The sequence below is a fragment of the Anomaloglossus baeobatrachus genome, chromosome 4 (genome assembly GCF_048569485.1).
Source record: "Anomaloglossus baeobatrachus isolate aAnoBae1 chromosome 4, aAnoBae1.hap1, whole genome shotgun sequence".
NCBI lineage: Eukaryota > Metazoa > Chordata > Amphibia > Anura > Aromobatidae > Anomaloglossus > Anomaloglossus baeobatrachus.
In genome coordinates, this window is record NC_134356.1 from 504,827,203 (window position 1) to 504,846,218 (window position 19,016).

Genomic DNA, 19,016 nt, shown 5'->3' on the forward strand with positions numbered 1-19,016 from the left:
TAATGACACCCAGGCGTCCTAACAGCCGCGTCGGCCAGGATAAAGACGAATCCTGCCTGACCGGATGTGACTTGATTAGACTGACAGCACAATAACCCTATCCTGGTTGCTAACGCCAAAGGGAGATGTATAACTGAATCACATCCGTCCTTAACGACACTGCATGGCCATACCTATAAAATCAGTAGCCATAAATCCAAAATAAACCCACATCAGACCAGATGTCAGCGCATGCCTATAAACATTGTCCTCTGATATTGTCCTGTAAGACCAACTCCACATATTTTAGTTAATCAATATATGCTGCCTATGCCAATTCGTTTATGAAATATTGCTAGAGCTTAAGCCACCGTAATTGCTTGGTGTCAACACTCTGCGTAAATCTGAAAAAATATCATAATATATCTCTAAGGGTTCTTGGAGTGTTTAATACTGAAATTAGGTAAAAATGACCCCAAAATTGGCGAGAAGATGCCTTTCCTATCCTGCATTGGAAGCCAAAGAAGAGGCCTAGATAAAGCTGGCAAAGCTCAAATTCTCATTAATTCCGACCGGGGAAACAGAATCTAGCAGAAATATCCATCTGGCTTCGCGTTGGAGGATTTTATTGTTCCAATCACCCCCCCCCGAATTGGTTTCTTAACCACCTCGATCACTTGAAATGATATCGTGCCAACGTCTCCATTATGGCATGTATTAATATGTCGGGCTAAAGCCGTGTCTCTCTTATGACCGATATCCCCCAAATGCTCCCCAATTCTGACACGTAGTTCCCTTTTAGTTTTGCCCACGTATCCCATGGGGCAGCTACAGGTACAGAGATACACCACTCCCTGGGTCCTGCAATTTGCAAATTCTTTAATCCTAAATACTCTGCCTGTCTTATTGTTATGGAATTCTTTATTTTGATTGATTCGTGGGCAGTAGCTGCATCTCCCACACCTAAATGTTCCTTGAGGCTTCCGACCTAACCAAGTCCCTTGTCCCTCTGGGGCCAAGAAATGGCTATGTGTTAACTTGTCCCTTATCGACCTACCTCTTCTGAATGTGACACTAGCATGCGATGAAATGCATTTCCCTATATCTGGATCAGATTTAAGGATGGGCCAGTAACGCCTAAGCACCTCCATTATCCTGGGATTTTGGTCATCATACGTTCCTATTAGTCGGGTGATCTGCTCATCTTTTTGTCTTTTTTGTGACCTAACCAGTTCTTTTCTTGGGGTTGATCTAGCACATTTATACGCTGGTTCGAGTACGTGCAGGGGATACCCCCTCTGTCGAAACCTACCTCCCATGTCTAAAGCCTGGGCTTCGAAGTCTGACAGGGACGAACAATTCCGTCTAAGCCTGAGGAACTGTCCCTTAGGAATTCCCCTTTTTAAGGGTACTGGATGATGACTCTCCCACCTCAATAAGCTGTTCGTCGCTGTGGGTTTTCTATAAATGCTAGTGACCAATCCCCCTCCTAAGTCCTTGGATATTTTCAGATCCAAAAAGGCTAGACTCTCTGTCCCAACTTCAAAAGTGAATTTTAGCCCAAGATCGTTGCTGTTAAGTCTCTCAATAAATTGAGTAAACAGGGCTTGCTCCCCCGTCCAGAGAACGAGGATGTCATCTATATAGCGCCCCCAAAATTGTATATGGGGGGCAAAGATGACATCCTCGTCTCTGAAGACACGGGTGTCTTCCCACCAGCCCAGGAACATGTTGGCGTATGTGGGGGCACAGGGGCTCCCCATAGCCGTGCCCCTGAGCTGGTGGTACACCCTTCCATCGAATAGGAAATAGTTATGTGACAGGATATAGAGCAGGAGATCTATCACGAAATCACTATGTTCCCGGCATTGGTTACCTCGTGTAGAGAGGTAATATCGAACAGCTTCTATCCCCTTGTCGTGTGGAATACTGCTGTAAAGCTGTTCCACATCAATTGATGCCAGAATGGTACCTGGGTCTAAAGTGATCCCGTCCAGTTTGGAGATGAGGTCATTAGTGTCTCTAATGTAAGAAGCCAAACCTGTGACAAATGGACGTAACACCGTATCAACATAAACCCCAGGATTTTGGCCAATCGCATCAATTCCCGATACAATGGGTCGTCCTTTCAAGGGACATAACCCCTTATGTATCTTAGGAGTGGCGTAGAAAGTGGATATTACTGGGAACTTTTGATATAGAAAGTCATATTCTTTTTCAGAAATTACCTTCATTTGAAGTCCTTTCCTCAGGAGGGTCTCAAGTTCCCTTAAATATTCAATGGTTGGATCTTTAGGCAGAACTCGATACGTTGTTCTATCGGTCAAGATACGTTTACACATTGCCGGGTAATCTTTGATGTTCATAATGACCGTGTTTCCCCCCTTGTCTGATGGTTTTATTGTGATTTGGGTATTTTTTTCCAGATTACTCAAAGCCTCCCATTCATCCCTGTTAAGGTTCGGCTTAACAGATCGTAATTTAGGTTGGATGCTCTTAAGGTCCTTCATCACTAAATTTAAAAAGATGTTAAGACTACTGTAGTCCATTGGGGGTGGTGTCTTTTTGCTCTTGGGTTTCAGATTGGTGAAAGGTCCCACACCTATACATTCTCCTCTCATCTCATCCAGATTTGATAATAGCCTGACGTCCTGAAGCATTTCTGCTGGAATTCCCAGCCTAATGCATTCAATTTCATCATTATGGGCAAAGAATTTTTTCCATTTTAATTTCCTTATGAATAACTCTAAATCTTTAGCCCATATAAACGGATCATATCTGGTTGTGGGGACGAATGTAAGGCCTAGCTTAAGAACCCTCATCTCCACCTCTGAGAGGTGGTAGCTAGATAAGTTAATGACCTGGTGATCTGATGAACTCGGGATATTTAGTTTTTCAAGGTTCTGTACCCATGATTTCTCAAATTGTAGGGGTCCCGCCCCCCTAAAAAAGGGGTGGGTGCTGCACTGTGGGGTCCCATTGGTAGATTCCCTTGAGAAGAGAGCGGAGGTGAGGGCGGGGCATTGGGCGGGGCCATGTTGTCCATCAATCTCAATTGTGCCCCCCCTGAATAAGGTGTTCCAAAGTATGAAGATGAACCATACCTTCCACCATTCCTGTCCCATTGCCAGTTTCTACTCCCCCCTCTACCCCAGTTCTTTTGCCTTCCCTGTTGATATCTTCTCTCTTTGTTCCTATTAGGCACAAGCCGTCCCTGAGACTCAGAATCTGAGTAGTCAGAGGATGAAACGTCAGTTTGGGGACCCGTGGCACCCAAAGAGACCTCCTTCTGGCCTGTAAAGTCAGCCAGGTCCCTCAGGAAGTGCTTGTGCTTCCTGGTTTTCAAGTTTTGTTGATATTTATCAACAGCGAGTTGCAGTGAAGTTTCTTTGGTGACAAAGTCTGGTTCTCCCTTGAACTTCACTGCTTCCTCCCTGAGATTTTGCAAGGTTTTGGAACTATTTTCTAAGGTGACCTTCTCCTCCTCCAGGAGAATGGTCATCAATCTAATTGAGGAATTGGTCAACTCCTCCTCCCATCTGCCAATCAGCCTATCTGTTCTTGATCTTTCTGCTGGTATCAAGTTGATCCTAAGACCACGTGGAACAATTCTTTGCTTAATGTAGCGCTCAAGGGACTGTACTTCCCACCACGATTTCACATTAGTTTTATAAGCATCCAGTAGTTCCGAAAAGACATTCCTGATAGTTGTCTTTCCCGTTCCCTGGTTGCCTATTGCCTTATCTGAAAACACCTCCTCGGCATCATCCAACCACCTAGTAGTGTTGACTGGTCCGGATAAGAATCCCGCCATTGATCACACATCGACCACTATTAGAATAATAACCAAGGTGGAATTACACGAAAACCACTAGAACACACCTCTATAAAAAATATATTTTTATTCAATTTATAATAGAAAATAAATATGACACCAAATGTCTGACAAACACACAAAGACACTGTGCTCATCAAGGCCTAGTGGAGAGTAGAGGGAGCGTGCAGAGATAGATAGCTGAATAATTTTCAGTGAACTAGGAGGAACTACGATACTCCTCAACTCCTCCTGCCTACTTGCGGAGAGTGCTATAAGGTATTGAACACTCCCCGCTCCGGGTGGCTGTCCCTATATATCCCTACGCTCCACTAGCCTAAACCACCACCACCAAGTGCATTGTGACAAGACCAGGACAACATGTAATGTATAAAATCTGTTGGTTCCTGACTCGGACTGGAGACTATGCTACAGTCCAGATACTGTAAACAGCAGTTTAGGACAGAGCTATGGACCCAACAAGATCGGTGCCCACAGCTCCTCCCAACGCGTTTCCCCCCCTCCTAAAAAAATATTCGGGGGTTCATCAGGGGTGATTAGCCAACATACACCTGTGAATAGACAAAAACAGACAGTTGGTGTCTTTCAATATAAAATCCAACCAAAACTCCAAGAGATCTCCTTCGCATATAAGACTTACTTGGAACAGCATCCAAGTGTGGTGTAATAGCAGCAGCAGGGTGTGCTTGTACAGTATAACTTGACACCATCAACTCAAGGGACTATAGATGTCCTCTCTGTAATTCAATATAGTGATACAGCACATTAGACATTGTGTCTCCAAGATCTCTCTGCACCATGCACGGAACACACCTATCAGTGTATATCATGCCAATACCTTCTTAGGTCCACTTTTCTTTTCCTCCAAAATATGGTATTAATGTTGTTCAGTGTCTCACCTCACCATATCTACATAAGCATTGACAATACAAAAATATAAATATGTGAGTCAATCCTACAAGATAACATCTCTCCCCAGTATTATGGTATCTAATACTAAAACGAAGCATACCCATTCTAGGTAAATGATGCATGATGTTCTCCAGGGACAATAAACCCTTTAGCGCCACTTCTAGGCCTTTGCTATAAGAGAAAGGAAAACCATCTCTAAGAGCTAAGTGGGTTTACATACTTGAAGCTCACATAACCAACAACAGGCATTAATAACAACAAATACCAATACCTATGAGTCTAAAAAGAGGGTTTAAGGTGATGGACGGTATACAGTTTGGCACTTGAGATAAGGTGCAGCATGCACTCTCTAGCAGAAAAAAATCTATCTGCCCTCTCTTAGGATGTGGATCCTGCTCTCCTGGTTAGCCCCCTGTAGAGAAAAAAATATATATATTGTATGGCTTATATGCAGGGCAGACGCATATTATCTTACATTGCCATCTCGCCTGTCATTACCTGGGCACTGATATATCCTTAGTGGAAGCCCCAGGTATTTCCTTAGTGGGAGTCCTAGGTAACTGCTTCAGATCCCACTAGTGAATGAACACGTCCTATAAAGACATAATATGCAAATATCGCTAGTGCCAGGTTATTTTCCCCCTATGCATATCCAGATACTGGATATCATATACAGTCCTAATTGAATAAGGAGAGTCACCTACCAGCAGAAGGCTCGGTCTTCAGTGACCAAGGTACCAGGCGTTAAGGCGTATGAAGTTCCCCAGGGCACAGCGATATGGCCTCCCAGGCTAGAGATCTAAAGGTCCGTAATGTCCCTGCTGCTTGTCTGTCTCTCCACTGCCATCTGCTCTTTTAAAACGCCCGCCTCCCGATATGGGGGTGGGACATCCTGTTATCCGAGATTGACATGTTGATGGGCCAATCGGAGACGGATCCTATGCGGCCGGAAGTGACGCGTCAAGGACGGGTGGGACATCCTGTTATCCGAGATTGACATGTTGATGGGCCAATCGGAGACGGATCCTATGCGGCCGGAAGTGACGCGTCAAGGACGGATTGACAGATCCCCTGTCCAATCCTAGTAGCTAACGCTGCAGAGAGTGACGTATCACTCGAATGCAGCCGCCCACAGTGGTAGTAGCAAACAGGCGTCCCAGCAACCGTATCCGCCTGGATACAGACAGATCCTGCCCGGCCGGATGTAGTGTGGCTCGATTAGATTGACAGCCCAGTGGCCCTATCCTGGTTGCTAGCCCTAGAGGGGGATGTATCACTGAATCGCATATGCCCTCAGCGATACTGCATAGGAACAGGCTGACAGATCCCACATCCTATCCTCATGATTAACACTGCAAAGAGTAACCCATTACTCAATTGCAGCCGCCCTTAATGGTAATGACACCCAGGCGTCCTAACAGCCGCGTCGGCCAGGATAAAGACGAATCCTGCCTGACCGGATGTGACTTGATTAGACTGACAGCACAATAACCCTATCCTGGTTGCTAACGCCAAAGGGAGATGTATAACTGAATCACATCCGTCCTTAACGACACTGCATGGCCATACCTATAAAATCAGTAGCCATAAATCCAAAATAAACCCACATCAGACCAGATGTCAGCGCATGCCTATAAACATTGTCCTCTGATATTGTCCTGTAAGACCAACTCCACATATTTTAGTTAATCAATATATGCTGCCTATGCCAATTCGTTTATGAAATATTGCTAGAGCTTAAGCCACCGTAATTGCTTGGTGTCAACACTCTGCGTAAATCTGAAAAAATATCATAATATATCTCTAAGGGTTCTTGGAGTGTTTAATACTGAAATTAGGTAAAAATGACCCCAAAATTGGCGAGAAGATGCCTTTCCTATCCTGCATTGGAAGCCCGTCCTTGACGCGTCACTTCCGGCCGCATAGGATCCGTCTCCGATTGGCCCATCAACATGTCAATCTCGGATAACAGGATGTCCCACCCGTCCTTGACGCGTCACTTCCGGCCGCATAGGATCCGTCTCCGATTGGCCCATCAACATGTCAATCTCGGATAACAGGATGTCCCACCCCCATATCGGGAGGCGGGCGTTTTAAAAGAGCAGATGGCAGTGGAGAGACAGACAAGCAGCAGGGACATTACGGACCTTTAGATCTCTAGCCTGGGAGGCCATATCGCTGTGCCCTGGGGAACTTCATACGCCTTAACGCCTGGTACCTTGGTCACTGAAGACCGAGCCTTCTGCTGGTAGGTGACTCTCCTTATTCAATTAGGACTGTATATGATATCCAGTATCTGGATATGCATAGGGGGAAAATAACCTGGCACTAGCGATATTTGCATATTATGTCTTTATAGGACGTGTTCATTCACTAGTGGGATCTGAAGCAGTTACCTAGGACTCCCACTAAGGAAATACCTGGGGCTTCCACTAAGGATATATCAGTGCCCAGGTAATGACAGGCGAGATGGCAATGTAAGATAATATGCGTCTGCCCTGCATATAAGCCATACAATATATATATTTTTTTCTCTACAGGGGGCTAACCAGGAGAGCAGGATCCACATCCTAAGAGAGGGCAGATAGATTTTTTTCTGCTAGAGAGTGCATGCTGCACCTTATCTCAAGTGCCAAACTGTATACCGTCCATCACCTTAAACCCTCTTTTTAGACTCATAGGTATTGGTATTTGTTGTTATTAATGCCTGTTGTTGGTTATGTGAGCTTCAAGTATGTAAACCCACTTAGCTCTTAGAGATGGTTTTCCTTTCTCTTATAGCAAAGGCCTAGAAGTGGCGCTAAAGGGTTTATTGTCCCTGGAGAACATCATGCATCATTTACCTAGAATGGGTATGCTTCGTTTTAGTATTAGATACCATAATACTGGGGAGAGATGTTATCTTGTAGGATTGACTCACATATTTATATTTTTGTATTGTCAATGCTTATGTAGATATGGTGAGGTGAGACACTGAACAACATTAATACCATATTTTGGAGGAAAAGAAAAGTGGACCTAAGAAGGTAGTGGCATGATATACACTGATAGGTGTGTTCCGTGCATGGTGCAGAGAGATCTTGGAGACACAATGTCTAATGTGCTGTATCACTATATTGAATTACAGAGAGGACATCTATAGTCCCTTGAGTTGATGGTGTCAAGTTATACTGTACAAGCACACCCTGCTGCTGCTATTACACCACACTTGGATGCTGTTCCAAGTAAGTCTTATATGCGAAGGAGATCTCTTGGAGTTTTGGTTGGATTTTATATTGAAAGACACCAACTGTCTGTTTTTGTCTATTCACAGGTGTATGTTGGCTAATCACCCCTGATGAACCCCCGAATATTTTTTTAGGAGGGGGGGAAACGCGTTGGGAGGAGCTGTGGGCACCGATCTTGTTGGGTCCATAGCTCTGTCCTAAACTGCTGTTTACAGTATCTGGACTGTAGCATAGTCTCCAGTCCGAGTCAGGAACCAACAGATTTTATACATTACATGTTGTCCTGGTCTTGTCACAATGCACTTGGTGGTGGTGGTTTAGGCTAGTGGAGCGTAGGGATATATAGGGACAGCCACCCGGAGCGGGGAGTGTTCAATACCTTATAGCACTCTCCGCAAGTAGGCAGGAGGAGTTGAGGAGTATCGTAGTTCCTCCTAGTTCACTGAAAATTATTCAGCTATCTATCTCTGCACGCTCCCTCTACTCTCCACTAGGCCTTGATGAGCACAGTGTCTTTGTGTGTTTGTCAGACATTTGGTGTCATATTTATTTTCTATTATAAATTGAATAAAAATATATTTTTTATAGAGGTGTGTTCTAGTGGTTTTCGTGTAATTCCACCTTGGTTATTATTCTAATAGTGGTCGAGGTTAAAGACACAACCAGCGGAGTAGAGGCACGTGTGACTGCATTAATCTCAGACTGACAAGCTGAGATAGCTTGGAGTGCCCATACGGCTGCGAATGCCGGAGCAAAAGAAGGCGCCTATAGCTTCATAGATGGATTTCATCAGGAGCTCTATCTGCCTGTCAGTGGCATCCTTGAGTGATGCACCATCTGCCACTGCAACTATGGATCTAGCCGCCAGTCTGGAGACTGGAGGATCCACCTTGGGACACTGAGCCCAACCCTTGACTACGTCAGGGGGGAAGGGATAACGTGTGTCATTAAGGCGCTTAGTAAAGCGCTTATCCGGAAAAGCTCGGTGTTTCTGGACTGTATCTCTGAAGTTGGAGTGATCAAGAAACGCACTCCGTGTACGTTTGGGAAACCTAAATTGGAATTTCTCCTGCTGAGAAGCTGACTCCTCAATCGGAGGAGTTGGAGGAGAAAGTTCTAACACCTGATTGATGGACGCTATAAGGTCGTTTACTATGGCGTCCCCTTCAGGTGTATCAAGGTTGAGCGCGGCGTCAGGCTCAGAGCCCTGATCTGCCACCTCCGCTTCATCCTCCAGAGAGTCCTCATGCTGAGACCCTGAGCAGTGTGATGAAGTCGAGGGAAGCTCCCAGCGAGCCCGCTTAGCCGGTCTGGGACTGCGGTCCGTGTCGGAGTCCTCACCGTGGGACCTATGAGTCGCCCCAGGAGCACTTTGCTGCTCCAACCGAGGGGGGCCTGGGGGCAATGATTCAACAGTGCCCGGGGCCTGTGTTACCGGTCTGGACTGCAAAGCTTCTAGTATCTTAGCAGACCATCTATCCATAGACTGAGAAAGTTTGTCAGCGAATACTGCAAACTCTGTCCCTGTCACCTGGACAGTGGCAGCAGGTGGTTCCACCGGGGCCGAGGGTCCCACCAGTGGCTGAGGCTCCGGCTGAGTGAGTGTCACAGGGGCCGAGCATTGCACACAATGAAGGTAGGTGGAACCTGCAGGTAGCATAGCCGCACATGAGGTACAGGATGCAAAATAAGCCTGTGCCTTGGCACCCTTGCTTTTTGCGGACGACATGCTGTTGTCTCCTCTTAGAGCAATCAGTGAGGGTATATAGCCAAAAGCAAATAGTGCGGCCGTACAGAGTAAATGTATACAATATAAGCATATAAATATACACTTCGGCACCCAGGGGGGCCAGCACCTAGTAACAGGTGCGGCTTACCGACCGCCCTCAGCGGTTGTGTGACCACCAGATTCCCTGTCTGGGCCTCCCAGAGGTGTGGAGCTCGGTGTTGTCTCCCCTCTGAAGTTCTCCAGCGTCAGAAGTGCTGATAGGAATGGCTGCCAGCGTTCTGAGAGGAGGAGGGAGCCGTGGGCTTGCCTCAGAAAGTGCGGGAATCTGGTGCCCCGCAGTGCTCAGTGAGGGGGGAGGAGGATACCTCAGTATGCTCCAGCCCTCACCGCTGACATGCAGTCTAGCGTCCCGCCCTCACCCCTGACTGGCAGGCCCGGGGGCGGGAGTTTGCGGTACTAGGCCGCAAAAGCCGGGGACTAAATTTATTAGCGCGGCCGGCAAACAAGCGGGGTCGGCGCGGTAGTCCCGGCGACGCAAAACACCCGGCAGGTGCTGCAGCGTCCGTTACACAGGCGCTCTATGCGCCGTCCCCAAGGGGACACAGAGTACCTCAGAGGAGCAGGGCCTGTCCCTGACGATACCCGGTCTCCTGTCCAGCAGGTTCCCCCAGGGGCTGCGGAGGGAGCACGGTCCCATGCATGGTGACCGGTTAGGATCCCACTTCACCCAGAGCCCCTAAGGGATGGGGAAGGAAAACAGCATGTGGCTCCAGCCTTTGTACCCGCAATGGGTACCTCAACCTTACAGCACCGCCGACCAGAGTGGGGTGAGAAGGGAGCATGCCGGGGGCCCTGTTATGGGCCCTCTTTTCTTCCATCCGATATAGTCAGCAGCTGCTGCTGACTACATTGTGGAGCTTGCGTGCATGTGTGCCTCCTTCAACACAAAGCATAAAAACTGAGGAGCCCGTGATGCACGGGGGGGTGTATAGGCAGAGGGGAGGGGTTTACACTTTTAAGTGTAATACTTTGTGTGGCCTCCGGAGGCAGAAGCTATACACCCAATTGTCTGGGTCTCCCAATGGAGCGACAAAGAAAAAAAACTTTGCAAGATAATCATTATCCCAGGTTATTCACTATTTCTCAATTTAGAACAAATTTGTCACGCTGTAACTACTGTGGTTCCGCCAGGAATAAGGGAACCCCCAGCAAACGCCAAAACAAACAGGATACATCGGGAACACGCTACAACAGTGGGCTGGCATTAAGGAGAGGGGGTCACCTCCTGCACACACCTGAGTCTGTTCCCTGCATTCCCTAGCATCCATATATGGGTTGTTTTTCCCAGTCACCAATCACGTGCCTAGGCCCTCATTTGCCTGCCCTGAAAACACCCTGGCTAGTGAGCAGGCCAGTGACAGCGCAAGTCTCACCACTGCAATTATCCAACACAACGGTAGTAACTCAGACAGGCGAAAATAGACACAAAAAGGAAAAACACTCCAAGTATCTCCAATGCAGATAACACCACAGCTTCAATTGTCACAAAACGTCAGCTTCTTCCAGAGACTGGCTCCTTCCAAACTGGAAAGCTTAGATATTAGAGTCTATAACCAACATCAGATGTTAAGACACATGACTATTTATAGAAAAGGGGAGTGGTCACAAACAGCTGCAGCTGAGATTAAAGGGAACCAGTCACTGGGATATTCGTATATAACCTTAAGCCAGTGCTATACTGGCGCTATCAGGCTGATTCTCTACATACATTTAGTAGTCAGCTCAGATGTTTAGGTTTTGAAATCCAAGAAAGAAAAATTTATAAAAATCAGCAGCTACTTGAGTGACAGCAGCTGAGGGTCAGATATCTGGGGGTTTTCATAGTTATCACCCCCCTGTTACCATAGAATTAGCATACATATCATACAATCGATGTAACTTTTCTCTTCCAGGACCTGTGCTGAGGTCATATTCATGTGACCAGAAGGGGCAGGGCCGTTTGTATAATACTTATGCTAATTCTAACAGGGGGAGGGGATAACTATGAATTCCCCCCAGATATTATCTGCTCCTTAGCTGCTGTCACTCAAGCAGCTGACAATTTTATAAACTTTACTTTCTTGAATTTCAAAACCTAAACATCCGAGCTGACCACTAATGGTATATAGAAAATCAGCCTGATAGTGCAAGCATAGCACTGGCACTGGCTTTAGGTTATATACGAAAATCCTGGCGATTGGTTCCCTTTGAAGCTTCAAAGGATAACGAGATAGGAAAGAGTCTTTAAAGGGAATCTGTCAGAAGGTTTTTCCTACCTCATCAGAGAACAACATAATGTAGGCAAACAGGCTCTAATTCCAACAATGTATCACTTAAATTACTGACTGCAGCTGTTCTTACAGAATCAAAAATTTTAGATTTAGCATGCTGCAGACTCCAGATAGCTGCCCTCGCTCACACCAGGATACAGGCTTTCAGTGTACATTTACATAGACAGAAGCTGCTAATCACAGAGGGGAGAAAGTCGGACCGGAGCTCACATGTCTACGAATGATAAAACTAGGAAGCTTAAACTAACATTGCAGGTAGACAAGAACACACTTTGTGATAAGAGAAGCAGGACTGAATTCTCTGTTTTAACTCTTACAGAGTCTTCAGATTACATAGCAAAATCCTGATGACAGAGACCTTTTAACCCCTACAGCACCAAAAGAAATCAAATACATTTAAACATAAGCTGCAGACCTGCGCACAATAATGCATTGTGATCTTCTGGTCTCAGACTCAGCCAAGGTCCCCCCAGAGGGAGACACACCCATGATTAAATTATCCTAAATTTTGCTCACCGCATAGGGTGAGTATCCCACTCAGTTTAACTGCCAGAATGGAAATACATTAAAACTTTTACAGGAACAAAAAAAAAAGTTACCTACCAAGCATTTTCTTCTTATTACACATCATAGTAGAATCTGGTCAACTCCCCACAAAGCTACGGTACAACCTGAAAATAAATATAAAGCGTCCATTAGCAAAGTCTTAGATACTTAGCACTAAATATATGAGCACAAAACAGAAGGAAAGGCAATATTGGAAATTTGATTTGGGATCTTGAATAGAAAAATACTCCGGCCAATGTACATAAGCCCACAATCCTCATCACGGATCCTCATGCTTGTGGGTCCCTACACTAATAAATATCAAAAAAATATTTTTTTCACTGTCCCTTGTGTGCTGCAGTGAGTAGTGTCCGGGTAACCCGCCTAACCTAATAGTAAGGGCGTGATAATAGGTTGCTGGCTGGATACCATGCGCATACGAGTGTGAACAGTGCCCTATGCGCGCCACTAGTGTGCAATTTACCTTGCACCTGTGAAGTGTCCATCATGTTGAGAGGTTTGACTGCATCCTGTTTGTGCATAGATGTGTTGGCCTGGGCTAACTGGACTGGTTGCCATCTTTTTTGCTGTGAGTATATTAAATTTTTGGAGGAGTTTTTATCTCCTCTTTCTGTTGCTATTTTTTGATAGAAAAATAGTCACAGAAACATGTATTGTTCTACACTCTTTATTTTGTTAACCCTACTTGCAGAAAGCGGTCATATGATTTGGAGCATGCTTGAGCCCATGTGATGAAAAGTTAGAAATATTAGTAAGAATCGCCCCTGGAGAAGAAGAAAGCTACAAAGAAACTTACAGGGAAATAAAGGAGATGCCCGGTCTACGTGCCAGCGCCTGGTCTGGTGGAGTGCCCGCAATCACTGGCAGCGGCTCCCTGACATATGACTGTCAGGAGGACACAGCACTACTGTATTAGACATATTGCTAAATAGTTCACCTACACAAAACACATTTCTACAATAGCACAAGGAGCTGTATAACAAATCATGTAACTTACAGTTTGACCAATGTGACCACCAAGGAACATAAATGAAGCTGAAATGTAACAAGGATTTGGTCACAGTAACCCATCCCCGTGTCTGGCTCCCCTGTTCTGAGTGTACATGTGGTTCTCAACTGAACGTAACCAACCAAGGATGCATGAGAAACAGCGCAAGCTTCCTGTGTCTTTCCTAGCAATATACCGTACTTGCCTTCAAAAATGACTCATTTGTGGGAAGCTGAAAACGACTTTACCAATAGAGGAATTACGAGAGGGTAATCAAAGTAATGTAGGGCATGAAAAATAAATAAGAGTTTAAGGCAAACTACAAGATGGTCATCAGGCCAAGCAGTGTAAGTGACAGCGAGCACCTGAATAATGTATGGAGGCAGCGACAGGTGTCACAGGGAATAGATTCCACCTAGAAACACCTTGCCTTTTCACACAATTCTTTGGAAGCTAAAAAATTAAACAGTTTTTTGTTCCTGTTTTGGGGGTTTTTTTAGACCTTTTTCGTTTCATGTGGATCTGGAGCAGGTCCGCCTAGAAAGAGCTCAGGAAACGCTCAAAAGAGTGAACAAATTCACGTCTACATAAAAACACTTGTAATTTGTAGATTTAGGTTTTGGAGATTCTTCAGGTTTCCAAAAATGCCAAACGGTTAAAAGACGTGAACGGATCACTCTTCAGGCGTTCTCAGCTTCAGGCTTAAAATGCAAGTCAATGGGAAGGCTAAGGCTAGTTTCACACTTGCACTGTACGGCATCCGTCGCATTGTGTTGTGTGACGGATGTTGCATATAGTGGCACAACTGAAGCGACGGATCCTGCAAAACAACGGAATCTGTTGTAGCTTTCTTTTTCAGCGATTTACTCAACTGAGCATGCACAGTTGTGTAAAGACGGATCCGTCACAGGAATCTGTCAAATGACGGATTCTAAAGGATTCCGCCACCATAGGCTTCCATTATAAAAATGTCAGACGCCGACGGAATCCTGTATATTGCATTTTTTTGACGCTCTAGGAGGCGCAGAAAAACGCTACATGCTGTGTTCTTTCCGCCCGGTGGATACAAGTCTATGGGAAGCAGCTAAATCCGTTAACTGACTGCGCTGTTTTCCAAGCGGTGGAATGCAACTGAAGGGAAAAAACTCAAGTGTGTAAGAACCCTAAAAGTATGCATACAGGATGCCTAGGCATGCTCCGGAGCACTTTGTGAGCATTTTCGCCTAAACAAAAAACAGCTCATGTTCCATTTTCATTGCTTAAAAGGGTGGTTCCCCCATATTTTTTATTGTCTAGATCGATATTATATTGAGAAACAATGTTTCTCTCAAAAACCTTGTGTTGGCAATAATGCCTGTGAGAGGCGCTATTGCAGACCGCTGTTCCCGCTCCAGTGACGTCTCCGTCAAGTGCTGCACACGTCACATCCGTGCAGCCGGCTGTATTCTGAGCCCTGCTCCTCCTCCCTCACAGCACAGCGCGCCTCTTAATTGCAGCGTTCTGCGAGGAGGGAGGAGGGAGGGGGAGCAGGAGACGCGCTGTGCTGTGAGGGAGGAGAGAGGGGGGAGGGGGGAGCAGGAGACGCGCTGTGCTGTGAGGGAGGAGGGAGGGGGAGCAGGAGACGCGCTGTGCTGTAAGGGAGGAGGGATCAGGAAGGAGGGAGGGGGGGGGGGAGGTAGGAGACGCCCTGTGCTAGGAGGTAGGGGGAGCAGGAGACGCACTGTGCTGTAAGGGAGGAGGGAGGGGGAGCAGGAGACGCACTGTGCTGTAAGGGAGGAGGGAGGGGGGAGCAGGAGACGTGCTGTGCTGTAAGGGAGGGGGAGCAGGAGACGCACTGTGCTGTAAGGGAGGAGGGAGGGGGAGCAGGAGACGCGCTGTGCTGTAAGGGAGGAGGGAGCAGGGAGGAGGGAGGGGGGAGCAGGAGACGCGCTGTGCTAGGAGGGAGGGGGGGAGTAGGAGACGCGCTGTGCTAGGAGGGAGGGGGGAGTATGAGACGCGCTGTGCTGTAAGGGAGGAAGGAGGAGGGAGGGGGGAGGAGGGGGAAGGGAGGAGGGGGAAGGGAGGAGGGGGAAGGGAGGAGGGGGGAGGGAGGAGGGAGCAGGAGACGCGCTGTGCTGTAAGGGAGGAGGAGAGGAGGAGGGGAGGAGGGGAGGGGGGGGAGAAGGGGAGGAGGGGAGGAGGGGAGGAGGGGAGGAGGGGAGGAGGGTAGGAGGGGAGGAGGGGAGGAGGGGAGGAGGGGAGGAGGGGAGGAGGGGAGGAGGGGAGGAGGGGAGGAGGGAGCAGGAGACGCGCTTTGCTGTGAGGAAGGAGGGAGGGGGGAGCATATGGGCAGTGACAGCAATGAAACACCGCTCACAGCTCAGAGTCTGGAAGAATGTAGCCGGCTGCACGGATGTGGCGTGTGCAGCACTTGACGTTGACGTCACTGGACGGGGAACAGCGGTCTGCAATAGCGCCTCTCACAGGCATTATTGCCAACACAAGGTATTTGAGAGAAACATTGTTTCTCAATATAATATCGAACTAGACAATAAAAAATATGGGTGAACCACCCCTTTAATGTATTAAAAAAACTAATCAAAAACAACACTTCCAAGTTGACCCCATAAGAGGGCCGACCACCAAAAAAAAAAAAAAAAAACCCCACTTAAAATACCAACTAAAAATGAACACGAAACATTGTAACCACTGACAAAATGCCCAAAAATACGCTTTAGGGGAGAAAAAGAAAAAAAAAAATTTATGCCATGTGTTCATTACTGGGAAATGTTAAGATTTAAAAAAAAAAAAAAAATCTCCATATTTTCAAATACACAAAAAGTTTAACAAAACTATTCATTTCTTTTTCTACCACGGCTTCTAGTACACGTTCTTCATCAAGCTGCACAGCCCATCGGCACTCAGGAACACACAGGAGAATAGTAATACATCTCACTTACAATAAGTGGCATTTTATTCGCACTAAACATTACCTAACGGTTTTCCCCAATCCCTGAAGAGGAGAATTCAATCGTGTGCAGTAGCTATTAGCAATACAAACTAACACTGAAACTTTAATGCAAACAATTTAACCCCATTTTAAATGAAAGCGATTGTCCAGGGGTTTGACACTGTGGTACTCTACGTGACTGCAGACTTGTGAGTCCTCACAGCGCGCACAATGCATACTGTCTGGATTCTCCGATGCAGGCTCTGGGAACAGGCGGTCATGTGACTGCAAGCATGCGATTTGTATACTTCCAGCCACATTTCGACTACAACTGCATGTGGCCTCACTAAATTCACTTGTATTGAGTCAGATTGTGGCTGATAGTATTCATATCATATATCTGCAATCACAAGACCACCTGCTCAAAGCGCCTGTCCCGGAAATCCTGACAGCATGAATTGTGCACGCTGTGAGGATTCACAAGGCTGTAATTACAGAGTGAATGCAGACTTTTGTGTCAAACCTGGACAACCCCATTAAATGCCTTCAGCATCAAATAAATCAATAGGACAGACCACAGTACACTCCTTATGTTAGTATTTAATGTTGTCAATAACAAACAGAAAAGAGAAGTAAACAGTATTTACCTGCCCAAGTCACATAAAGTAATACACTAGCAGGCTGGAGTAGCCCCCCCTGATAAAGATAGAGGAAACGCAGGTGCATAATGCTGATGACTGTGTTGCCTCCATCTTTATCAGGTGAGCTGCTGGTTCCTGTAGTGCACTAGTTTCTGTGACCTGGGCAGGGAAATACTGTTGCCCTTTCTCTGCTTTTTTTGAAGAAATTTTAATTCCTTTTTCTTTTAATCTTAGTGTAGGGATTCACAAGACAGTGATGATGCTTGATGTGGGTTGCAATTTTGTATATTTTGGCCAAAACATTGACCAATAGCTCATATATTGTAAATATATTTTTCTGCACTTTATTTGTATGCAGGGTGTAGCCATGCCCATCTATGTAGGCCTTGTAAACTAGGATGTCTGTCCCGATGAGGTGCACGTACACAGTACTCAGCAGCCTGCCTAATCTAATAGTATAAGCATCATTATTAGGCTGTAAGCCAGACATCGTGCACTATATGTGTGTGACCAGCGCTGTACACAAGCTCTATTTGTGTGCAATCACCCCCTCCATGAAGTGGTAGGTTTGGAGTGGTTGTCTCATCAGTATGTGCTGTGACCTGGAAAGGCAAGTAATGCTGCCCTGTGTTTGCTGTGAGAGATAGAGATAGAGATATATATATATATATATATATATATATATAATACATACACACACATACACATACATACATACATACATACACACACACACACACACCGTATTTTTCGCTTTATAAGAAGCACCGGATTATAAGACGCACCCCAAATTTAGAATGAATAAAAGGTAAAAAAGGTAAAAAAAAAATGGGGTCCGTCTTATACTCCGTTGTTCTCTTACCGGAGGGGGGCAGCAGTGGTGGTGAAGCGGGGTCACAGGAGTGGCGGCGGGGTCCATGGTGACAGGTGCGGCGGGGTCCGTGGTGGCAGGTGCGGCGGGGTCCGTGCTGGCAGGTGCGGCGGGGTCCGTGCTGGCAGGTGCGGCGGGGTCCGTGCTGGCAGGTGCGGCGGGGTCCGTGCTGGCAGGTGCGGCGGGGTCCGTGCTGGCAGGTGCGGCGGGGTCCGTGCTGGCAGGAGCCGCGGGGTCCGTGGTGGCTGCAGCAGCGTCGGCGGGTGAGTCGTGCAGCAGGCCGGTGCAGTGAGTTTCTCAGTGTCCGCGGTCCCAGTTCAAATGATGGCACCTGGAGCGGCGCATGCGCAGATGGAGCTCTCATCCAAGAGCTCCATCTGCGCACGCGCCCGCTCCCGGGTGCCATCATTTGAAACTGGGACCGCGGACAAACTGGGTAACCTGCTGCACAGCTGCCCTCACGCACAGAGTGGCAGCCAGCAGGCGGCCCGCCCACCCTGCGTGCAAGCGGCCGGGTACCTGTACTTACGTGCGGGTGGCAGCCGGGTGCCTGTGCCTGTGTGCGAGCAGCAGCCGGGTGCTTGTGTGCGGAAGGCAGCCGGGTGCCTGACAGGCACCCGGCTGCTTCCCGCACACAGGCATCTGACTGCTGCCCGCAAGCAGGCACAGGTACCCGGCTGCCACCCGCACGCAGCCACAGGCACCCGGCCGCCCGATCGCCGCACAGACAGGATTCCCAGGTAAAGCTACAGTTAGGTCCAGAAATATTTGGACAGTGACACAATTTTCGCGAGTTGGGCTCTGCATGCCACCACATTGGATTTGAAATGAAACCTCTACAACAGAATTCAAGTGCAGATTGTAACGTTTAATTTGAAGGTTTGAACAAAAATATCTGATAGAAATTGTAGGAATTGTACACATTTCTTTACAAACACTCCACATTTTAGGAGGTCAAAAGTAATTGGACAAATAAACCAAACCCAAACAAAATATTTTTATTTTCAA

At 46.9% G+C, this 19,016-nt stretch overlaps 1 protein-coding gene across 5 annotated transcripts in view; it reads right to left on the reverse strand.

The window, feature by feature from the left end:
* ATP8B4 (ATPase phospholipid transporting 8B4 (putative)) overlaps positions 1 to 19,016 on the reverse strand; it is a 500,578-nt gene that overhangs the window by 449,458 nt on the left and 32,104 nt on the right. For all 5 annotated transcript variants that reach the window (XM_075345819.1, XM_075345815.1, XM_075345817.1 and 2 more), the window contains exon 3: positions 12,616 to 12,683. In XM_075345819.1, the coding sequence (XP_075201934.1) occupies positions 12,616 to 12,643 (28 nt within the window). In that variant the 5' untranslated portion in view covers positions 12,644 to 12,683. The remainder of the gene's footprint in view (positions 1 to 12,615; positions 12,684 to 19,016) is intronic.